Consider the following 25450-nt stretch of genomic DNA (forward strand, 5'->3'; position numbering starts at 1 on the left):
ACTGCCAAGCAAATACACTGCCATTGTTTGATGACGTGCGCTCTTTCCAACGCGTGACGTAACGGAAAATTTCCACACAACAATCGGACCAATTGTTTTGCGAGCACACAAGCTGGATGAGTTTCCCTTTTATTCGACGTTTTTTTTCAGCTCAGTTTTAACAAAAAACAACTTCGCGCGTGTGAGCGATGATGAATTCCAAGGCAATTTCGCGCTGCTGTTCAAATGTTTCGTTTTTTTGTTTCAGCCTCCTTCTGCGGCTTTCTGGCCCCTTTTCACTGGTTTTAGCCCGTGACATGCTTTTTTGACTTAGCGGTGTGGAAACGGGGGCTTTAGAATTTTCCAGTTAAAATAATCTGAGTTGAAATTTTGAATTTTTGCGGCTATCACGTGAGCTTGCAGTTGAATGTTGAATTTCGAAAGAAATAATTTATCATTTTAAAACTATTGTAAATTTTTTAATGTTAGTTCACTGTTTTTGCGCTTTATCTTATTAATTTAAAGTAATAAAATATTTAAAAATATATATATAACATTGATTGTTGCACTGCTGAAATTAATCAACTTGAATCGAGTGTTGAAGTATAAACAAAATATTAATGCACTTATAACGTTTAACAAGGGTTTTATTGTGTTTACAATAAAAACAATAACAAAGATTAAGTCTCAAGACTGAAATGCTTTTAAAGTTAAAAGTGCTGTAAAAGTTTGTCGTTAAATTAAAGCTTGAAGTTATTTTAGCCCTCAACGTACTAATAGTTCATGTTTGTATGCATATAATATCAAAAAAGCCTGCATATTTCAGCGTTGATAAAGTTTTGTGGTCGCTTGAAAAGCAAAAAGCCTTAGACACGAAAACCACAGCTTACATCATTAAAAATCCCACATCGCTGCGAGTCCCTTTGCAGAATTAGATATTAGCTTTCAGCATCGCGCCAGAGGATGGAATGAATATCTGATGCCCTTTGTGTTGTGGAATGTGTTTGGAAGGCGTCATTAACGCGCTGTTTGTTTTACATGCAGTTTTTTCATGCATTTTTATCGCGGTCGCTCGTTGCTGCTGCAACTGAAATTTTTTCACATCACGTCACATCGCGTTGTGCCTTTCCTGCGGTTTGTAATTGCCTCCTTTCATACGTCACAATCAAACATGTCGTGTTTTTCTTGCTCTCCACTGCGCTGTTGCAATACACACAGGCTTTTTGTGTTTTTGGTGGTTTGCAAAATTTCTGTGTTGAGTTTTGTACAACCGAGCTTGCAAGCTCTTTCCCTTTTGGTTTGTTCTTTATTAGAGTTGGAGGCGCCTACCTCAAGGCTCAGGCAATAAACGCAGCATGAAGTGGCGACACGACCGCAACAACTTTCTGTTTCAACTTGAAATTCGCTCTCAATTTTCATTTTGCGAACTTCGCATTTGAACTGCTTAATTTGGTAAACTTCGTTGCGAGGTTTTAACTTTTGCACATTAATGCGACGCTACTCCCACACTTTAAACAGACGAACCGAAGTAAATTTGTTATCATTTTTTTTCGGTACTTGATATTAAGACTCTTTGTAGTCTTTTTTCTTCGCAAGGCGCAATTAAATTAAAAGCTGCGATTTTATCGTGAATATTAATAATGCCAGAGAAATGACATTTTACAAGCGCAAATGTTTACGGTGTAACTATCGTGCAAATTAAACACAAACAAACTTGTAATTACTGTAGTCTAACAAACACGAGATAAAATTAAACTTCAAAGGTTTTATTTGAGAAAGTTCTTTAATACCGGTGACCCTTTTATAACCTTCCATCATTTTTTGCTTTCGCTTAAAGTTTATTTTTACTACTTGTTACCTCAATTTTAATTAGGCACGGTGGCTTAAGTACAAGATAGTATATACGCTTTTCTTGATGTATTTACATATACCATTTTGTTTTCCTCGAAAATAGTCTTTCTTGAACTTTACATGTGTTATACTATATCAATTTATAAAACATGTTAAAATTTATATATAGTTTGTCCTCTTTTCTTGTTTTAACAAGTAGTGTTTTACTTTTGTAAAAAAAATCAAAGACACACACCATATATCATGCTATAAAATTTTACTTAAATTATAACTTGTATAAAACAATATATTTTATAAACTCTCCTACACTATTCAAATAAGTTGAAAGTTTCATGACTCATTTGTTCAAATTTTCATTATGACCTCATATTCGAACATACTTATGCAGCCATCGCTGATCTGAGGCGCAATGATGACCGTCATGCCTTCTTACGTCACAAACGCTTTTCGATCAACACAACACTGAGCTCTACGTAAAGAGGCGGCGGGATTGTGATGTCATAATCAGAACAAAGTCGTGACAGCTCTCGAGGCGCAGGTGTTCCTGAAAAGCTGACAAAGGAGCTTTAAGGTCACCTGCGCCGAGAAAATCGATGAGCCTGTGTCTGTCGTCGCGTTTCGAAAAGCTTTTAGCTTAAAATCTTCTTTTTTTTTCTATCAAGAGCTTCCTTCCATGCATCAGATTAGGCGGAGATTTCGCACGACCCGAAAGCGCACCTGTACGTGCAACGGTATCTCTCAGCTGCGATAAGCAACGCGCTCAATTACCAGCATTACCCGGCTATGTGTCGCGTTTTTGTGTGTATTCTTGTGTGCGACAGATGCTTGCGGGATTGATAGCGGACTTATCGAGGTCCAATTAGACTCGGCTGGCTGTCTTGCCGGTTGCAAAGTTGAACCCGCGCCGTTTCGATATTAAAAATTGCTGTAAGACTGATGGATGCTCGAAATAAAACTGAAAATAATATTCACAGCTGAAGCAGATTAACGGCTTAATCGAAACTTAGTGTTTTTATTTTATTTTTTACCCCTTTATCTTAAAATGTAAATATTAGTTTTAAAGATTACATGCACAATGCCGTTAACTTATAAAGTTTATTATTTATTTAGATTTGTGCTTAAATTTTATGATAGTTTTAGTTGAATTAGAGTGCAATTTAATTTCTTCGTTTTATTACAGTAATTAGCCTTAAAATGGATATTGCTCAATTAGTTAGGTTCTTAGAAATTAATTTTTAACGGCTGCTTTTGTAATGTTGAAGTTATTTAGCAAAATCATACTTACGTTTTACGAATACACAAACAAATAGTTTCAAATGTTTAATATGTTTTAAAATCATTAAAGTATATTGTTGTATTATCAGTTATCCCATAGCTTTAAGTACCTATAATAAGTATTTATTATTACAACTCAAACCCTTACATTCAATTAATCGGATAAAATTATCTCTTTGCTTTCAAAGCGGTGTTTCATTATTTTATCTAAAAATTATTAAATGAATTAATCCATCAAACAAATTAGCTTATATCATTACAAATAATATAAGTTCATTCTCAATCAAAAAAGTAAAATAGTTTGTTAAGTAAATTTTGAATTTACTTTACAGTATGTTTAGTACGAAAATTCTTAAGTAACCTTACTTTTAGTGTGTAAACTTAGATAAGCCTGCTTTAAACTTAATTGCATTAGTAACATTTTGATTGCTGCAAAATCAATTTGCAAAAAATTTAACAATTAATTACGAGTTACGTCGTAACTCGTGATATCTACTATATAAAGCACTGCATGAAATCGACGTATATTAAACTTGAACATGACCATATCCTTGTTACGTCATAAGCCATTTACCTCATAGATTGAGAAATACGAAAAACACGCTATTAACAAAAAATTAATCGTGACGAAACACTTTCAATGCTGCCTAAAAACTCTTGCTTTTTATGCTTTCACGATTTTGCTTCTCTGTATGACGTTGCTTAACGTTTCTAAATTACGTAATAAGTAGAATTCAACTGCGATATATATATTTCAGAAGTTTTTGAGTTTAAGTTTTTTTAAATGTTAGTAATTTATTTTTAACTGACTTTTACAAAAAAACCTGAATTATATATACGATTTGACAACTAAATACCAAAACTGCACAAAACACCTTTGCTTTATAAAATTTTCTTTTTTGAATATCTACCATAATATTTTTTTTCTGAACCGTCTTATAAATTGATTTTTGTTATAGATTTACAGATTTAAATTAAAGTTTAATAATTTTGTTAGATTCCTTTTCTTTTTTTAATGTTGTTCTTGTATATCTCCTAATATTATTTTTTTGGTTCATAATCAAAATTGAATTATCCTATGTATATATATTTTACAGGTTTAAATTGATATTAAATAATTATTTTAGATTTAAAAAGTCGAATTGAAATAACGGAGCTTGCAAGCGAAGATTCAGAATCAGTCACTAAAAAAGGTAAGTTTTCTGAATCATTTACTTAAATGACGTTATAAGATATTTAAAAATAGAAGTCACAAGGCAAATAAGTTATCTTTTATTCGGTTTAATTTTAAGTCGGACAACTCTAAAAATTTTAGAAACTATTTATAAAATTAGTCTGCAAGATCTGTTTGACATTTAGTTCTAATATTACTAGAATTATTTTCATTAAAATCTAAATTTTTAAGTTTCACGTGCTTCTGGAAAAATTTAAAAACAATAAATTTAGCTTTTTGATAAATCTAAACTAAAAACAGATTAGCATCGTATTGACTTTTTGTATCTCGGACTGCTAACTTTAGCAAAAAATATAAAATTTTGTTCTGTTTACACCAGTGGCGTAGCGTGGTACTTTGGTCAGGGGGTGCGCAAATTTTTTTCTCAAAAAACCTCTAAATTAAAACTTTTGTAACTAGCTATAAAAAAACTTTTTATAAGTAATATGATTGAAATAAATTTATTAAGTAAAACAAGTTCGTTAACTGTTTTAAAAAATATTTATATATTACAAAATTAAACAATTAAATAAAAGTATAAATTTCATTAGAATTACTTATACTTGCAAAAATGTAAACTTACTAAATAAAAATTGTTTTTATAATTAATAGTAAACTTTATATCTTTAAAAATTAATATATTCAATAAAACGAAAGTATCTGTTTTATTTACGAAAAAATATCAATCTCTTTAATATACAATACGACAGTGATAACAACACCTCATTGCATATAATTTTAATAAAGTTACACAGAAGTTAAAATAGACCAACTTTATAACTGTTATTACAGTTTATTACAACTTTGTAAAATAGTTAAAAGTATACTTTTTAAATTTAATTCACTTGATTGTATTTGTTTAAAATAAAAATCACAAACAAAGTTTATTTCTCATAGGCCGACACGCTTATCTTGTATGTTTACAAAAATAAAATTTGGAAAACTAGCAGTAGTCTTAACAATGTAGCATAAAAAAAAAGTTGTAAAATTGTTTAATTTTTCTTTAAGCGTGACGTATTTTTGTAAACTTTTTTGTAGAAAAATAATCTGCCATAAGGTTATACTACAGCGGTGCGCTATATTAATTGCGTACTGTTTGAGTCTAAATTCTTATGAAGTTAATGAACTTATAAAATTTTTCCTTATGGAGTTTTTCATCAACATCGGTGCGCATTTGCAATTACGCACCGAATCAGTATATTAAGTAATAACATGTACTTTCCTAACTTGTCACTAATTGGTATTCAAAATTTCGTTTAACTTTTTGAATACTAGATAAACATAGTTGAAAAAAGGCAAATTAAGCAGAAAAAATAAACTATAAAGGATAAAGATATTACATTCTTTTTTTTACATTTTTCTTTTTTTGGGTGGCACGCATGCGCCAGTGTCCCTCCCCACGCAACGCCCCTGGTTTACACTACTAGCAGCTGTCAATAGAACTCGATTTTACGCGAATTATAACCGGAAGTTTACATTTTCCCGAATAAAGGAGTGCAAAAACAACCAGAAAATTAAACAATTTACTTTGGCGTTTACAGTTAATACCCACTGATTAAGCTAAATTGTTGCCAAGAAAGCGAAGAAAATAATCACCTCTCATGAATAAAACAGTCAGCAAGTGTTGAGCTGTCAGCACAAAAACCGGATGAGTTACTCAACCTCTCTTCACTGTTTTTTTTTTGTTCTGGCATGCATATGACGTGTCAGGTAATTGATAATAGCCTTCATAGAGTTCGGTTTATTCGTTCAAATTGTTTCGAATTGCAACGCCTATTTATCGCCTCATCCCCGCTCAAATCAATCATCGCACCGCCGATTTTTTCCTTTTCCATGTGATGGGAGCTTCAATGCTTCTTTTGTGCTCGCGCCTTTCAAGGGATAATCGCCAAAAAGCCCGCCTTTTTTAGAAAGAACATATTTCCCTGTTAGGAATAATATTTATATTAAAGGTGATGTCATTAAAAGCGCAATAGCTTCCGACACCTAAAAAATGTTATCCATCATTATTGGGTTTGTCTAATAATTGAACTTCCATTAAAAAGCTCTTAACGTTATTGAAGTCTGGCAGCAAAAATGTTTGTTTAAACAAATAGTTGTTTTCAATGTTATTAAATTCTGAAAATTTCCTACCACAATGCAGTCTCTAGATTTGCCAGAGCATTAGCCAAGATTTTCCACGCGCCACTGATTTCTTTTATGACGTCACAAAGGCGCCCCCTGGTTGCCCTTTTGACGCCGCAGAGCAGCGCCCCTTTGTCTTTTATGTTTTCGTCAAATATTTGAGTTAGCTTTTGCTTGAGCGAGTTTGGTGCATCGTCATCGTTCAAGAAAAGCTTTGCGGCTGACATGCGAGTTTTTCACCCGTGCACTTTTTCTCAGGCTCCGCTCTGAAAGCAGATCTTCAAGGCCACACTCGTTACTCTTTTTACGGGTTAAGGCCGGCTGATTGATGGACTTCGTTATTGAGAGCCACGGAGGCAGCGGTGCGTGCAAGCAAGGTTGGGATGGCTTTCGCCTGAGCGCATTATCCGCGTAGTTGCGTAAACAAACATTTTGTGCATGAAAGCAGGCTCGTTTTGACAGGCCGTTGCTAAATTTAGTTGACCGAACGTCTGCTTTAAAAAGGCTATTCATTTTGGTTATTGCCGGCCCCCATCATAAAACGGGCTCGGTAATTTCTTAATGAGCTTAACAAGTCAACACACAACAAAACGCAAGATGAGTTAACTGTCTTCCGCAGACTTTGTTTGTGCAAAATCCCACCGTTCGGGTTGTTCTTCAGCGTTAAGCGTTTTCTTCTTGGTTTAATGAGCTTAAGTTTTTTGTGCTCGGCTACTGCGCTTTAAATATTTTAACTACCTTTAGATAGACACTGTAAATCGCTTAATGTCGTCGCAATTTGTGCCCAGACACAAATCAGTTAAACTTTCTGTTTTCAAAATAAACTTTTGCGGACTTTGTTTAAACATAAACAAAAAATAATATTTTCTGACGGCTTTTAATTTTTATAAGTTGTCGAGCGAGGTTAAGATAAGGTTCAATTTCGAAGCTTCATCTTAATTATTTGTAATCGATCATCGCAGTATAAAATTTTAAAATTTTCTTCTTTATTTTTAACTTTAACTTAATAGTCGTGTGAAATTGCCGCATCCAAATAAAAACTTGGTGTTTTTTCGTGTTATTTTAACCCGTATGTCGTCATAATACGAAATTTAACCCCGGCGTTGTGTTCATTTGTTTTAATTAGTCCGGTGTTGAATTGTTTTCGCAGCAATTTGCCAGCGTCCGGTGGTAACTTGATGTGATGGCAATTTGGGAGCGTGTCGTGTTTCTAATTGTTTCTTTTTGTTTTCAGATTCCCCGCCGACTGTTGAAAGCGCTGCAAAGTCTTTATCGGAAGAGTTAGTTTTTGTTTGTTTTTACACAGCTATTGTGTTACATCGTTTTTTTAAGTATTTGTTCAACTATCTATGGTGTATTTACAAATTTTGAATTATAGTAACTTTGGTTATGTTTTTAGTTTTACTAGTGAACAATTTTTAGATTTAAGTGCATTATAGTTGAAATATATTTTGAAGTAGTTCTATTGAACAATTACCGGATTTTAATGTAAGGCACAAGTTAAATACTTAAAAATATTTAAATACTTTTTTTGGTTTAAGCTTTTAATTAAATATATCGTAAAAAGCACAGCGGTTTTTGATTGATTTGGTTTTACGTAGGTTGCATTTTAATTGGAGAGCAATTTTTAGATCAAATTAAAACATTGTAAGCATCTGAGGTTATTATGAGTGTAATCGCTTAAATATTTCCGTATTCGTATGAAAACGAGATTTAATTTATACTTTGGTTTAGTTTTGAAAACTTCGAAAATTACGAAGTATTTATTTAGTCATGTGAACCTTTTTGTCTGGTGTTGAAAATACTTTTTTTCTTACTAACTGTAAGATATAAATTTAATAAGCAAAAATGGACTTAAATTTTTTTTTAAATTTATTTCAATACTTAAGTATAAAGTATAAGTGTAAAACAAAAAAATGTTAACGCAGTTTTCCTGTGATGGTTTAAATTTGATTAATATTTTTTTATAATGGACGCTCTGTTTTCAAAATTCAGTTAAAATGTTCCAAAACTAATATTTAAATTCTACATTAAAAGATACATTTTTTTCGAAAGCTTAACAACATCTGAGATTCACTTATTACCGTTATGCATGTCTATAATGTAAATCCCTTCTAAATTTATGTACATATTTATATTTTAATTACCTAGATATTTAAAACGGTTTCTAAAAAATGTTAAGTTTGTAATTTTAAACTTTGTCTATACTTGAAAAAATTAAAAGGAGGAAGTTTAGTAGAAAGCGTAAATATATTTTTTGTTTCAGTTTGTAAACATTAACTTAATTGTAAAGTGAATATTTAAATAACTTTGTGAAAATTCAGTAAGCTTACATTTTAAAAGCTAATTTGTATTTAGTTTTTATAGTTCATAGAAAATTGTATTTTTTAATAACAAGTATGTGCTCCATCATAGCCAGCAAAAAAAGCACGTGACGAAGAAAACACCTTCAGCAAGCAACAGTGACGTTACAATACCCGATAAATGCGAACATAGTGACGTCACAAAGGCTCCGTTGTTGAGTTCCGTGTCGTTCCCGCTCTTGCAATCATCTTCTCCCGCCACCAGTTCCAGCAAGCCGAGTTCCGAACCGAGCCAGCAGCTGTACCGTGTTCAAGTAAGGCGTGATGCTTTTTATTTTTCATGCTCAAGTTAATTGACATTTTAAAGTATACAAGTTGTATAACAAAAATAATTTAAATAACTAACATTGACATGTTGTATTTTTGTGAGAGAAGCTGCTGTTAAAAGAAATAAGTCAGAAAAACAACAAAAATTGTCGTTCGTATACACGTTTAACAATAAAAGCTATACGACTTATAAAATTCTTACTAAAATTAAAGTTCATGAAAGTTGTCTTTTTTTTTATTGCACATACTTTAATTTTAGTTTTACGTGTGAAGTACTGTGTTTTAAGAACAAAAAAAACTTTTAATTACTACGCAAGTGTTTTTACATCAGCGTATAACATACCTTGTTTATTTAATGACATCAAATGCATATGAACCTTTCGTTAAACTATGTAAACTGAGCTGATAAGTTTTTTTTTGCTGATTAAGACCATTTAAAGTTTTACGATCTTGCAATTTTGCTTTCTTTTTTGTTATCGTACAAAATTGTTTTGCTCGTCTAATTTTAAAATTATCATGTCTAAGCATGTTAGCCATTACACGAAAAACGCTGATCGGAACTAGTGTAATTTAAAACAAAACTTTCTCCATCAAAACTAAACTTTAATGTTTATGCGGTTAACACTCGAAGGAATTTGATAATCTTTAAAATAAAAAGCAATAGTATATATAAGCTGCTAAAAAAAGGTGAAAATTTTGTCTTGTTAATGTTAATAAATTCGCTGCGAAATCGGCTTTAATATTCACTTTGCCGCCAATGACCCAGTTCGAAGGGGAGGTTGAAAATAAATCCACGCATTATCCCAATAACTAGCACAATGCTTGAAAAGACGTAACCTATTTATTATTGAAGCTGAAATTCACGAAGTTTACAGAACTTTATCGAAAAAGTGCTAACAAAGTTGTGAATACTTTTGAACTAAATTTCGAATAACTTTGTTTTATATATTTTTTTTATTATATTACATAAGTTTTAGTACCTCAAGTGTTTTGTCGAAAGTTTAAATGTTGCCAATGAGCCACACCTGTTAATTTACTATTGGTATTTTAACAGTTTTAAGAACTTAAGTTTTTATCTCTTAAAAGCGCTGGTTTGAGTTTGACAAAGATATCTAAGTTTGTATGAAACCATTAAAATTATGCTTTTTATTTTTATACCCTTTTATAGTGTTTAGTATTTTCTAATATTCCATAAACCTAAATTTTAATCAAAATTTTGAATGAGTTGAGTAAATATATTGTATGAAAGTTATTACAGTTTACTATGTTTTTTCTTTCAACTTATTTTTTACATACGCACACAGCTCCTTTGTATAGTTTATATAAACATCGATAACTATTTTTCGACATACTTATATAAACTTTTATTTAAGCTTTATTTCACCTGTTTTTAATCAGTCTTTTTTATATTAGTTTTCATCTCTTAGCTTATGATACTATGTTAAAGTTATCAACTTTTAAAAATGAATTATAAGATAATTCGAATTAAATGTAAATCATTACATTTTTCTGAAATTTTACAACTAAATAACAGCTAAAGTGGCAAAGTTTAAAATGTTAAACACTTGATTTTGTGGTAACTTTATAATTAACATAATTCGGCAAACAAATTTTAATATTTATTTGATTAGCTTATTGAGGTTTTGTAATTAATAATTAAACCGCGCCGTGTCAATTAAAACTCCATCACTTTGTTGTAAATTTATCATACTATTGGTTAAACGCTACAAGGTTGCATCAGAACTGTTTGCTTTTAAACTGCAAAACACTTCAAACAAAGTTGTTTGTTCAAAGTACCTCTATAAATGTTCACCATGTGAGCAAAATTTTCTTCATCAAAAAATAAGTATTTATGTTTGAAATTACAATAACTTCTTGATCAAAACATAAGACACAAATTCTCTTTGTTCGTCAAAAAATCTCATGCTTGTATTTTTAGTAAAGCAAGTGTCGCAGAGCCAAATCATCAAAACAAGTATTTATAGTTATACACTATGAGGTAGTGTTTAAATTTGGTATTTAAAAGTACGATTGTTTATATATAAAACAGAGGAAATAAAAAATAATTTTTACACATGTTTCAGGTTTAATGTTTCTGCAAACAAATAAATAAATAAATATATATGTATATATATACATATATATATGTATTCACTGTACAGCTGTGACAAACAATTTGTTTTTTGTGTGTTGCAGCCACCCACAGTTTAGTCGCAATTAAGTCCCCTCTTCAATTATTCATGTGCAAGTCTTCGTCGTCGTGCGAAATAAAGCGAGTATTTTTACCTGCAAGCTGACATTTTCGTTTATTTTTGGAATTTCGTTGCTTTCTGAGATAGCGATGACGTCATTTAGCTTCTGTTTACATTGATATATATAAAGAGCGAGTCTTGCTGCTTGCTTTAGTTCCGCTATTCTTTTATTGTGCACACATCGAACAATAACTACGTGTTTTTTTCGACTTATTTTGTATCAATACGAATAAAAGGCTAACTATTAAAACGACTAGTTTTAGTATTATTTTACGTTTTAATAGTTAAGTAAACTAATTAGCAGTAAGTGAAGTGTTTTCATTTTCTACATTAGCAGAAAGTTTGCATTGAAAATGTATATTTAAGTAAATGTGTAAATTAGATAAGTTACTGTTTAAAATCATAACTTACATTATTTTTTAGTTAGTTTTAGTTTCTTTTTGGTTTTGACTTTTTGCAAACAAATAGTTTCTTTTCAATAGTCAAGTACTTAAATTAAATCTGCAGTTTTTGTTCAACCATAAAACCTGGCTGTCATAGACAAGTCAACTCACTCCACCCCACGAGTCTCGCTCTAGCAAAAAAAAAAAAAGCGACGAACCTTGTTATGACATCATAACCCGACTTCCTCTGCGCAAAAATTCACACCTGGCTGGTCATCACCTTGTCACGGTCGACCGACCCGAACAAAACTCATCGCCGCTCGGCTTTAATCCCCCCAATCCGCACATAATATGACAGCGCGTCTCTCTGCAAACTGTTTTCTGTTGCGCCGGCCAACACCGGACTCCTTGCCACGGTGTCGCCCCGGCAAGTGAGATTATTTCAACTTTCGCCCCCAACGTTTGTTGTTTGCTCTCTGACAGCTTTAAGCAGGTGAGTTTTATCTGCGTTGAGCGCAAGCGTAAACAAAACGGGCGAGATAACGAAGGTTTTATTGGCCGGCCGCGCGATTAGTTTTTCTCACCAGTGAAACCCGATTAGATAAAAAGCGATGAACTTTTAGCAGCAGACAAGTCTGTTTTAATTTTTTTCCGTTGAACTAACAGCCACAACACTTCGAGAAATTTGCCTTTCGTGAAATTTATGATATTCAAAGGTCTTACAAACCGCGCTCGCAGAAAAAAAAAATTAAATCCGGCTACTGCGGTAAAACAGTAAAAATAAAATCTCGCAGCGAATTTCGCTAAGCAAAAAAAAAAAAACATCGCTGCAGTTAAAAGCGTCTCGCAAAAATAATATAATTATGACGTAGAATTTTCAACATATTTTCAGCCGCCTTTTTTTTCAATGCAAAATCGATAAAAGGCTGAGTGCTTCGTTTTTGTGACGTAAACCACTTTTTGCCTGCCGTGTGCTCGAAAAAATGATGTCACAAGAAGTTGGAAAAATGTTGAGTAACGTCATAATTGGCATAACATATGCACGAACTTTCGCTTGCTATTTAAAAACCGACCGTGTTTTTTTATTTACATTTTACTGCCATTAGCTGTTTACGAGCATTTTGTTTCCTTTGAAATAGTTCGTTGCTGACGCGTAGTCGTTGAATTGTTGCGTCACAGACCGGGAGTCGGTTTTTTTTTGCAGTTGCTGACAGTCGATTTTATTGCGGTTTTAAAAAGCTGACGGCCTGTTTTATTCGTTTTAAAGTTTATTATTTTGTTTCTTTCGTTGAGAAACTCATGGCGGTTTATTTTGCATTTTTATACATTTTATGACTTTCTTGGCACTGGATAAGTCTTTTTTGTTTTCTCCACACAAAGAACTATTATTTTTAGCGCGAATAAACTTTTGACTCAATCGTTGCAAGCGTTTTTGTTGCGATCTCTTTGTTTAGGCTTTGTTCAAAAATGCTTTGTTTTAAAGCACGGCCGTAAGTAATGAAATCAAAGTTCATTTGACTATTTTTGCTGCCGATCTGTTAAATGCTGCGTTTTTGGCACGGTTTAAATACCTAAACAAGAATTAAGCCCGGATTTCAGTTCTTTTGTTACGAGAGGAAATTTCTGTTTTTTGTCGGTTTTAACGCTAAGCTGTTAAAACTTGGAGCGCAAAAATTAAAACTTCAAAGGTTTGAGAGCAGAAAGTTACTAGAGCGTGAAATGACGTCACAAATGAGCAAAGCATGCGTCACAAAACCGTTAAGACAACGAAGATAATGAAGAGTGTTCGACCCGCTTCGTTACGACCGTGAAAACAAACTTGTGTTTACTTTAAGGCTTAGCCATCTCGTTGTCTTTTGGCTCGTTTGTTTGCGAAGCACAACGTCACAATAGGCTGAGCGCGAAAAAAACTGCTGGTGGATCCTCGTGACGTCAATACGGTTTTGTCAAGTTGACTTGCGGCCAAGTGTGTTGGAGTTTGTTGTAACGTTATTAGTGCTTAACGCAAACTTGTTTTCGCGCGTAAGTAGCTGAAAGTTCAGCAACTTTTATTTATGTGTTTGAGTAGATATTTTCTTTAAGTTTTAACTTTTATGAAGATAAATTTGCATATAAAGCTAAATGAATATTCGAACTTGTTAGATTTTTTGTTTAGTAACATAAAAGTATGTGTGGTTTTTTTGTTTATGTTGTCAGTTTTTAGATGCTAGGATGTGAAACATATCACCGTCAAAACAAATAAAAGTTCAAAGCGATTGTGACGCAGCCACCTCCAGACTTTTCAAAATAAAAACACGTCAAAATTTTGATGCCACGTCACAATATAAGCTTCCTCGTGGGAAGCTGACGTGTTTCCTGTTTGCAACATTTTCGATTCCTTCGATCGTCGGCGCTTGCAACTTTCCGTGCTTCGTCTGAACAACAAAAAAAACGAGAGAAGCGCACGAGAGAGGCGAGTGTGACGTCATTTTGAACTTCGACCAATGGCAAGTGCGCTGTAGCTCGCGGAAAGGTGCGCGAGGGCCGAATGACGTGGCCGCTCCTATTCTTTCTCTGCTCACAGCGCTCGCAACAAGCGCGCAGCAGAAAAAAAACGAGAGAAATTCCGCTTTTTTTCTTCTATGACGTAGCTAGGCGCTCAAGCGAGAGAGAGAGCAATGCCATCATCAGCAATCGTCACTCATTCATTCATTGTGCGGCTACTAGAGTGCCAGCAGCAGGCGAGGTGCAGTTTTTGTTTCAAACAAATTTTTCTGCTGTTTTTCGGCCGAAGCTTCGGCGGCTGACTGCATAGTTTTGAGTTTAGTTTTGGCGAATTGCGTATGTTGAGTGCCACTTGAACCTACGTCATAAAGTTGTTTTATTTGCTGAGAGGGCTTTTAATTTGCAGTCTGTCGACTTTTCGATGTTAGTTGTCACCTAGATCGTGATGTAACAGTCAGATAAGTTTTGTGAAAAGCACTTTGAGATATTTTTTTGAGGAGTTTTTTCTGTTGGATAATTTTTTTAATTTATTGTTATGTCAGAACACTTCAAAAAAAAGTTATTTCAATAAAAGTTCAATTAGCTCTAACAAGCTTTCGACATTAAAAAGGTTTATGTGTTTATAACTCCAGCTCTAACACTCGATTCATTTCAACAATAAACTTTAATTAAATTACGCTAATGACATTATTTTTGTGGTCGGTAACCAACCGCAGTGTTAACTTTCGCTCGGTGCTGTGTAAGCGAGCACATTACGAAACCAGAGACAAGATTTTTCATTACAGGCAATCGAACAATAAAAAGTTACGTCACTGTGATGACGCATTCGTGTCACGTTGCAAGAATTCTTTTCACTTTTGTTTGTCTTTGGCCGACCTCGTTTTAGAAAATTTTCACGCGCAACCGATAAGAGGTGGCTGTCAGAAAGAGCTCACAGTTTTTTTTTTTGTTCCAAAGCTGTCATTTCTTTTTGATTTTCAATTTAAATATTTAATTGGAGAAAACTATGCATGCAGGTTGAGATTTGTTTTGGCAAGAAAGAAGCATTGAGCCAGGTCAAGCAGTTAATTTAAATCAGCATTTTGTTTATTTTGCAGTTTAAATTTCTAATTGTCAATTATAAGCTAAACTGCATTGCAGATTAAACAATTAAGCATTTTTAAAGTTTGTAAAAATTAAATTAATGTTTTTCAAACTTTCTTATATCTAAAAATATATCTCTTTTTAATCAATCATACGTAGCTTACAAACTACCTCGGGCCTGCGCTGAAAATAATCTCGCGTAAATTTAACATTATACTTTAAGCCGCAGCGAAAGATTAAAACGCAGTCAGCAAATATATGTTTCTGACTCGAGATGTTGTGATTGCAAATATTGCAAAAAAAAAAGTATAAATGAACTTTGTATAAAGGATGTTTTAGTAGCTACCATTATTAATAAGGCGTCGCCGCGAGCCTTTTTCGCGAAAACTTATGTGTTTTGGGTTGTAACAGTCGGTGTCCCTTCTCTGCGCGCTTAACTCGACATTCGAATTTAAAAGTCATCATTTCAGATTTTATCTTATAATTGTTACTACTTTTGTGCTCACTCTGTGCTAAACTCAACACAAAACGTCAAACGAAATGCCAGCGATGAAAACTCACTCGGGGAAGAGAGAAAACACGGTAATTGTTGTTTAGGTTTTTGTGTCATTTAGCAGCGCGCAATCGGTTTAAGCTTTTGAGCTGATTATTGCCAATTTACACACAAAGTTGCTCAAAGCTCACTTTTGTTTTAGTTAATCAGTTTAAAATTTCAGCGCTGCTAAAAGCTTGATAACAGTAAAAACTTGATTGGTTTTAATTAACTTAAGTGTAGGTTTTAGCTTTATGAAAATTATTTTATGTTTGAGATTATACTTTGTATTATAATTTTTTTAATGTAAATTCACCTATTATAAATTATAAGATTTTAATTGCTTCATTTATTGGTTTAAAATTAAATACTTAGCATAAAGTTGTTAATAATTAATTATCAAATATTTATCGCTTTTTTGTATAAAACTTCAATTGTCTCCTATACATTTTCAAGTTAACTTGATACTGTATTTAAAATAAGTGAAAATTTTGAACATATCTTTTATTAATATTTATTATATACTGCGAAAAGTTTTTTTTAGGTAACGCATTTTTCTTTTCAAAGTAACAGAAATAAAGTTTCAATTTTGTAGCAAAGTAAGTAGTAAAGTTTCGATTTCTTTAAATTTATTCAAATACAGTTATTGTATAATCACTCACTAAACCGCGGGTATTTGGATTTTAACGACGGTGTTTTATAACAATTATCACTGAAACGTTTGCTGCTGTTTGAACTCGTTTGGTTCTTAGAATTATTTTACAATTTTCTTAGACATATTAACGAAAAGTTCTCAAAAACATGAAACCAAAATAACAAAGCATAAGAATTTTATTTTCTCAGTAAAGCTATTAGATAGGTAATATCAAACGATTATTTTGTATCTGTTTGAACTTTAATTTGAAAAACTTTTATATAGATTTTATTACATCAATTACTTTTTTTCGAATATTTCAAACATTTTAGTAAACAAAATACTAGAAAAAAATTGTATAACTCATAATTTGACTAGTTTATTCTAATATACAACCGTTAGAATTTTTCAAACTAACCGTAGAATAAATAACTATTTTGAAGTTTCTGAAAGTATAACAAAAAAAAAAAAACAGTTAAACAAAAAAAAAACATCATGAAAATAAATAACAAGTTAATTATCAACAGTCGTGGGGCAGTGGAAATTTCGCGTCCGCCTCGCCGTCTGCCATGGTTCGTCCGTACACCGCCCGCGCCTTCACCTACGCCGAGAAGATCGAGATGATGAAGCAGCAGAACGACTACGACACCGAGTTCGTTGCCAAGCACCTGCACGGATCACTATCGTCCAATCAGCATCAAGCTGCCAGCGTCATCAGCAACGATCACGACAGCTCGACCGCGAGTCCTGGTTGGTTTATTGGTTGGTAACAAAAATACTTGAGTTTTTAAAATTATCAAGCAGTTTTCAAAGCTGACATACTTTGTTTATATTTGTTTATACTGTTTTTTGACAAGCAGTTGTTCAGCTAAAATAAGTTTCTATTAAAAAATCCACTGTTTTAGTCATAAACTAGCAACTACAAAAATTAGCAGGCAACGCAGGACCCGCCACGTCATCGGAAATGACATCACAATACCAGCAGATAACGGCCAATCAGAGCAAGATGATACTTCAGCAGGCCATGGCCAACATGGTCCAACGCAAATCGCCCAATCAGCAAGTCGCAAGTCCGAACAGCAACGCTTCGTCATTTGAAAAAGGTTATTTAAGTTTTATTTTTTAATATAAAGTGTTACTTATTATAAACGCTATTAAATAAAAAGCATCGAAAAAAGTTTAAATCTTTAAAATGTTTAATTTTTTGTTTTTGACGCATTAATTTAAGAAGAATTTGTTAACCTTAACTGCGTTGTAAAAATAATTGATGATTTGTTCTATTCTATTTCTGTTTTAAGTTTTTCTATAAAAGTAAGCTTTCTTTGTTAACCAAGGAAGTTGAATTTTTTTAAATGCCTTAATGCGTCATTAATTACAGTAAAAATTTGTGTTACTTCTTTACTTGTTATTGATAAAGTAAATATAGCAGGAAATAGATGAAAAATTACTAACATAATTAATTTAGCTCAAAAAATGTCAGAGTATATTATTATTTAGTTCTGTAAATGAAGTAGATATTGCGAAACCCGATGAAACACACTCAACTCTAGCTAAATCATTTGTTGAATCTGATTAACTGTTGGTCTTAGACATTAAACCCTTATTACACGCCGTTTTTGCGTACTAGCGTAAAATCAGTTTTGATAGTTTAAACGGCATTAAGTCCACTTAAAGTGCGTTTAAATTAAATCGAAATAGATTTCAGCTGGGAAACGGCGTATTTTTTGCTTGGCGATAAGGCGCGATAAGCGGGCCGAAAGACCTAAGCGCATTAACGATGGACTTTCAAGATCGCGACGGGGCCTTATATACATGTAAATAGCCACCCTCCCAAGCGCACATATATATTGTTATGTATTTATAACGCAGAGATCTGATATCTCTCAGCCGAGAGAAAGTTTCAATCTGTTTTGTATTGTAAACACGCCCCGCCAATACAGTCGGCGCAATTTTCAAATCTCCTTCAAATTGCCGGTGCTTTTTTTCGAGTTGTCTGCGCAGTCGGTGTGTGGTGCCGGCCTACCGTGAAATTGCACCTCTCATGTGCCCGTGACTTTCATGCACACATTAACGTTTGGTAATTTGCAGAATCGGCTCAAGTTTCCAACCAGGCTCAAGCGTACAGCGCCGGAAGTCGCCAGAAAAAGAAGAAAGACAGCAGAACAAGTCAGTTTTGTGTTGTGTAAATTGCGTGTCAAACCTTTTTTTACAAGTTTCTTGAGAAAAATTTAGCGTAAAATCGATTTGTACACTGTTTTGTTATGATTTTTTTCATTGTGTCGGACGTTATATTTGCTTTAATTTTGAGTTGTATAATTTTAAACTGGAAATTGCTTTTTCCCAAAACAAAACAAAATGCGTTTTATCTTTAAAGCTTCAGTAAAACACAAAATTTATCTGGTCATCGTTTAAACATTAAAATATTATTCAAAGGTTCGGGAGAAATTGCCAGCTTAAACGGTTCCCTAAGCGCCCAAACACCAGCGGTCAAGCAGGAAAAGAACCACTCGGAAACAGCCAGCAGAAAGTCTTCACCCCAAAACAACCACAGTCACATGGTAAGAGGCATTTATCAAGCGTAACCTGATACGTTGTTTGCGATTAGATAGTTTATTCAAACCTTTAATTTTCGCCAAAAGCAATTTAAAACTTCCTATTCAAGTGTCGAGCGGTAATAGTTGTGAAGCTCAAATTAAACGATAAAAGTTTCCAATTTCAACTTGACAAGTTTAGATTGCTTTTTTATCTTAGATTTAAAGTTTTCACAATGCGAGTGTTTTATCGTATCATAAAAAAAAATAGTGTTACTGTTTGTATAATTAAGAAAATACGTTATTTTTAAAAAGTTTCAAAATCTACCTTTAAAATTTTTCGTTTAGTTTCCGACATGAAATTGATTTTTTTTACAGATTTAGCAACAATTTAAACTGCCAATTTTCAATTTTTTTTTTAAATTAATTTCTTTTGCAGAACGGAAACGCAACACCTGCTGTTTCAACGACACTGCAGGCGCCCCAGCTGCTCAACCAATCAAATGCCAGCATGTTCCCGTCCACGTCGGACTACTACGGGCAGGGCGAGTGGGCCAGCACCGCCATGGCCACGCTGCTGCAGCAGGTTCACCAGCAGAAACAGAAGACTCCTCCCATCAGCATGGTATGTCATTGTTACAGCGATGTCATGTTAGCTTTGAAAGTGTTTTGATAATAAAAAGCCGATGAAATGAATTAGAATTAAGGTATTGTTGTATATTTTAATTTGCTCTGATTTTGGCAAGCCGTTCTGTTTGAGAAATGAAACGGTGATGGTTTTGTTGACAACAACTTCAAATAAAAACTTGAAAGGTTAACGCGTCTATTGTTTTTAAATGAGATGGTTGGCATAGAACCATTAAGTGTAACAAGCAGATGTTTAAGAGAACGCTAACAAGTAATGTATGAAAGTGTAAAATATGTTAGCGGTTAAAATTGCTATTAATTGTTATGCATGATCATATTATGTATACATTGTAATTGTGTTTTATTTTCAGTTTTAAGTGATGAACATTAAAATCATTTGCAATTGTCAAAACACTGATGTATTTAGATATTACTTTACTAAGTTTTTACAGTTTTTTGTAATTAAATTTGCATTAATTTTAACGCCCTATGTATAAAATGTCTATATAAAGAAATTAGATGTCATGTTTAACATATGTGTAACGCGTTAGTTTATTTTTACATCAACTTAAACGGATAATAAAACCCAGCCTTGAACAATTCCCACTGTTTAGGTGTTTTTTAGAACTATAAAGTGTAATAAATTACTACCTGTCACAGTTATTTTGAATTCAGTTTTTATTCGATTCAATTAATATTTAATTGAACAAACATCCATATATCGTCAAATATTAATCATGCAGTTTATATTTATCTCGGTTTTGATCAGTTGATGATAAACGCAAATATTTGCGTATTTAGCATGACGTTGTTTGCAAGTAATTAATATTAGAAACTTGGTCGATCAGCAAATTTGCTTCTAGCCGATAAAACTTGTTGCGTTTGCAGATTAAAAACTAGTTAGTTTGTAATCTGCGCTTCCAAACTTCAACATTGTTTTTTTTTTGTTACTTCGTTAAATTTTTAGTATATTTTACACAGAATATATTTAATGAAAAATATTAAATATGTTTTATACACCATTTTTTTGGATACAACTTTCTTTAACCCTTAACATTTAATCAGCTTGCAAGAGATAATTAGTTTTTGTATCACAACATCATTTAATTTGATACAGCTACCTTTTGCCGGGTTTCCGTTGCTAGCAGCAGGCACGCCCCGAATAACGACACCAAGCGACACGACCCAGCAGCAGATGATTTACGAGGCGCTGAACAACATGCAGATGCTGAACAGGCACCAGCAGAACCACATTCAGATGGAATCAGCCAATCAGCATGCCGCGTTGCTGCAAGCCGCTCTGCACAGCAACGCGCACAACAAAAAAGACGAACAACGTTGGTTTTGTTGAAAAACAGCTTAAATTTATTTAAATGGTTTAATAAAAATACATTAATACAAATAAAGACTTAGGCATTTTAGAATAGAATATGTTTTTTTAGTTTTATTTCAAACATTTTATATTATAATACTCGTTGATACTTTATAGGACAATAACAGTAATAAATAATATAAATTTACACAGACTTCGCCAAAATCAAGCAGAATGGTTCGAACCGCTCGTCCAAGCTGAAAAGGTCGCGGTCCACCAAAAGCGACATGCATCACCAGAGGAACGGCAGCGCCGAATCGTCGGACGCCAAGCGGCACAAGACCTCGCCCCACAACTTCTACCCCTCCAAAAATTCCCTGACCCCTCCGTTGCCGGTCAACTCCAACCATCAGCACAAGTTGCAGCAGCAACTGAGCTTGGACCAGCAAAAGGAGAAAGCGGCTGCGAGGTTGGCGGAAAACAGGGCCTTCCCCGCGCCAGTTGCCAACGGCGACGACCCTTCTGCCAAGAAAATATCTTCCAACCCAGCTGCAAACTCCAAGTATGTTGATTTATTTTTTTTACTTGAACTTGAGTTTTTAAAGAAGTAACTGTTTGTGTTTGTTTTTTGAAATCTTGCCCAGTAAACTTTGCTTGATAATTTAATTACACTGAATACAAGGAGATAACATCTGAACACGGTTTCCAATTTCCCAGTCCGAACATTAGCATGCAAGTTTTTTCAGAAGCAGCAAATTGATTTTTTTCACGTGAGACAAAAAAAAAATCCAAACTTCCAAGCAGCTCGCATATACGAAAACGCTAAACCGCAATTTTTTGCTAGCTGTGGTGGTGCAGTTCCCATGCAGCTCGCATGTTGCCATCGCAACACTCTCACCAGGTCTCCTGGTAATTCTCGCCAGCGTTTGCTGTGTTGTATGACGTAACATCGATTGATTTTGCAGCGAAATTGATTTAAGGAGCTGCTCGGAGTCGCGAGCGCTTGGAACGCGAGAAAAGAAAAGATAAGAATATGACATTACGTTTTTTTTTTTGCAGGAAAGTTGCTGTTGCCAAAAACGGCGGGGTTGCTGCAAGCAGGGCCCCTGAAGTAGTTGATAAAAGAGGGAGTTTGGTTCTTTCCAAAGGGGACCAGTTGGTTGTTGTCGGTGACGTAAACAAGGCGTCGTTGCTTAGCAACAGCGAGGTTTCGTTCACCCTCAATGAAGATTTCAGTAGCTTTCACGTTAAAAATGATCAACAGAATAAAAATTCAGAAAAAGACTTGTCTGACAAAACTGAGGTAAGTCGTAAAGTTCTATTTTGAATAAAAGTAATTTCTAACTTTTTTCAGTTAAAAGAATACTTAATTTATCTTTTTTATATACTATAATACCGTATAGAAAAAATTTATTTTCTTTCACATACACAAGATTCGGTTTGATAAAATTTCACTTGTTTTTATGAGCCAAACCATATTTACGTCACAATACTTTAAAACTCTACATTCCATCATAGTCAAACAAGCGCAACAAACGAGTCGCCCAGATTTACAAAACGGAAGAAAAGGGGGTTAAAGCGATATTTGTGCTTGGAAACATCAAAAGGAGGCTGTCACGAAACGGAAGGCACTTGAAGGGGCACCAAGTTTGAAGTGTTTTGATTGCTCGCTTCAGTGCGAGTCAGCCAGCTAATCTCGTGCAGGATTAACCGAATTCAATGCGAGCCATCTGTTGCATGCACAACTTTTCCTTTTTATCCGAAAAGTCGCCCATGTATTCGCGACAAAGCGTATTTTCGCATGGAATTAAGAAGCGAGTAATCTCACTTCCCCTATTTTAGATATTTCAGATATGGCGGCCGTTCTTTTTTTTCTATTTATGAGGTCAAACTTTTCATTCCAGCGGACGAACTTGAGAAAGTGCGTTCTGAATATTCGCGCTAATTTGTGTAACGAGCATTTTTCTGTGCGCGGAATTCTTTTGGTCGCCGCTTTTTTCTTCTGGACAGTTAAATTAAGCTCGGTTCTCGGGAATTTCGAAATGACTTCCACTATTACGTCATAACAGCAATGTTGCGGGAAGAAAAATCGAAAGCGAGTGTCTATTAGAATATCCGAAAGCCTGAGGCCTTATGGAAATATTTCCATCAAGGTATGTGTGCATTTGCGCAGCGCGAATTAGTAGGAAAACTGTACGAATTTGGTCGCGACTAAACATCTTTGTAATTTAGTGCTTTTCTTACAGCAGCTACACGCTTTTGAGATGAAAAGCTTGTATTTGTTTTTGGGCAGTATAAATATTTCACAAGTTGTAAATCTTCTTTTACGACCAAATTGCGTAGTTGTCTGCTTTCTTACGTAAACTTGATTTACGGCTTGTTTTTGAATTAAATTTTCATTTGAACATGTTTATGACGTTTTAAAACTTTTAAGTGCTATAGCTTGGTATATTTAAATTTTGATTTTTTTTAAACACAAAAAAGTATTTTATAAAAAAAGTATACTTCTCGAATGAAAAGCTTTAAAGTTTGTAAGATTTTTTTTTACGTTCAAATAACTGTTTATTATAGTTCACTTAACATACGAATCACGTAATTAATGCTAAAGTGTTTTTATTCCAAATGAACTTTTCAACCTAATACAACGCCAATATGTCAAATCCTAATTCTTTACAACTGTACTATCGAGCTTTATATAACTAAATTTAAAATAGTTTAACAATACTTAATTTTATTAAAGACAAAAATTCAACTTTTGGAAAAAATAAACTCATAAACTTTGTCTTTTTCTTGCAAATGTGTTTTAAAAATTTAAGTCAAAGCTGCACTCAAAGTGAAAATAGCTTCTTATAAACAAACTTCGCTTAATGTCTCAAGTAATTTTAGAAAACAAATTTATTCAATTCGCAGATGGACAAGTTGTTCAGCAAGTTCGTACAAACAACGGTCACGTGCAAGGTGGTGGAAAAAACCCGGATGTGCCGAGTTTGCGGGCACAAGGTCACCGTCGCCTCCTCCCAAATTCCCCAAGGTCAGCCGGAACTCCACTACCAGGATTCCGACCTGGACCGGGAGTTTATGAATCACGTGATGGCACATTCGCTAAGTGACGTCATGAAAGCCGGGTTGTAATGACGTCACCTCGCATTAGAAAGTTGTAAATTTTGTAAAACTCTGGGGACGTGTACAGATTTGGTTTCTGGATTAATTTCTCTTTTGATATTTAAATAATTTTTTTAACTTATTTGAGAAGTATTCTACTTTTATTTTTATTGTGAACTACTCTTTTTTAGTTCTGTAAGTACTGAATAAAACCTAATGTGGCCAAAAATTACTAACTTTTTTGTATGATATTTTCAAAAGTTTAGAATTAACTATTTATTTAACTATTTTAGCCCTTTTAACAGCCAATAAAGTTTTACGAGTTAAGACCGATAATGCTTACAAAAACCATTTTGAAAAAAAACCCAAGTGTTTCTTAGTTATAAATTATCATATACTTAACTGATTTTTGTTTAGATTTTTTTTAATAAATAAAAATAAATATGTTTTTTAAACTGCTATTTGATTGAGGGTGCCAACAGTATTTATAACTTATTTACTACAAACATTTGATAGGCTTTTTGGTCGTTAGCTAAACAGTAGTTTTTGTAAATATATTATTTCCTTATTTTTGATTGAGTTCGTTTTCGTAATATTATGTTATTTTTGCCATTTTACTCTGTTTTAAAACCTAAAAAAAATAACGAATGTAAAAGTTTCTTTTCAACATGTACTTGTGAAGTTTTCAAACCGACAAGCACATACTGACTTGGTGCAGAAAGAATATATGCTCGATTAGGTTTTCAGTTGATTGTTTATTACTGCATACATTCTTATATCATAATATATTTCGGTGCTCTTGTAAACAGTGGATTTTTTGGACTGCCCTCGATTTCGTTTGTATCCTCACCCGGGCGACTCGGATTCCACTTTTTCTTTTTTCGTTTCGTTTTAATTTCTGTTCGCCACTAAAATAAACTGTAAATTTTTATACGTTTTGTTTTTTTTTGATTTTTTTTGTTATAGTATGTCGTGTTGGTCTTGGTGATTATTTTAACTAGTACTTTTAAGTGCGTTAGTTTAAGAAAATAAGATATTTAGTTATTTTTTAGAGTGCTTTTAAATGGTACTAACGAGCATTTTAAAATGTAAATGATTTTTTTAAGTATCAACTCGTTTTATTGTAAACAATTAAAAGTAAGACAAAAACATTAAGTAATTAAAAAAGTTTAAAATAGTAAGTACAATCAGATAAATTTCACTAATAAAATCCCAAGAAATATTATGGATTTTTTATTTCTCAACAAAGTATTGTTTTAAAATAGGTAGCAGGTTTAAAAACAACTATTAAAGTTTGCAGTCCACTTTTTTTTTAATATTTTTAAATACCAAATAAATAAAATATCATTTGAGTGCATTTAAAGTGCTCATAATGTTTTGTATTAATTACAGAGCTTGCAAAATCTCTCTTACGTAATAAAATACTATAATTACGCTG

At 33.2% G+C, this 25450-nt stretch overlaps 1 protein-coding gene across 5 annotated transcripts in view; it reads left to right on the top strand.

The window, feature by feature from the left end:
• Window positions 1–24943, top strand: part of LOC145830248 (uncharacterized) — a 48072-nt gene extending 23129 nt beyond the window's left edge. For 2 of the 5 annotated variants that reach the window (XM_082938185.1, XM_082938189.1), the window contains 12 exons: window positions 4233–4298; window positions 7677–7722; window positions 8858–9059; window positions 16968–17202; window positions 17373–17543; window positions 18529–18606; window positions 18874–18998; window positions 19411–19596; window positions 20716–20935; window positions 21124–21472; window positions 21970–22213; window positions 23821–24943. In XM_082938185.1, coding sequence (XP_082794311.1) covers window positions 4233–4298; window positions 7677–7722; window positions 8858–9059; window positions 16968–17202; window positions 17373–17543; window positions 18529–18606; window positions 18874–18998; window positions 19411–19596; window positions 20716–20935; window positions 21124–21472; window positions 21970–22213; window positions 23821–24042 — 2144 coding nt within the window. In that variant the 3' untranslated portion in view covers window positions 24043–24943. The remainder of the gene's footprint in view (window positions 1–4232; window positions 4299–7676; window positions 7723–8857; window positions 9060–16967; window positions 17203–17372; window positions 17544–18528; window positions 18607–18873; window positions 18999–19410; window positions 19597–20715; window positions 20936–21123; window positions 21473–21969; window positions 22214–23820) is intronic. The other 3 variants (XM_082938186.1, XM_082938187.1, XM_082938188.1) reach the window with 3 other exon arrangements.
• The last annotated feature ends 507 nt before the right edge of the window (window positions 24944–25450 follow it).

The sequence above is a fragment of the Thalia democratica genome, chromosome 2 (genome assembly GCF_965202585.1).
Source record: "Thalia democratica chromosome 2, ktThaDemo2.hap1.1, whole genome shotgun sequence".
Classification (NCBI taxonomy): domain Eukaryota; kingdom Metazoa; phylum Chordata; class Thaliacea; order Salpida; family Salpidae; genus Thalia; species Thalia democratica.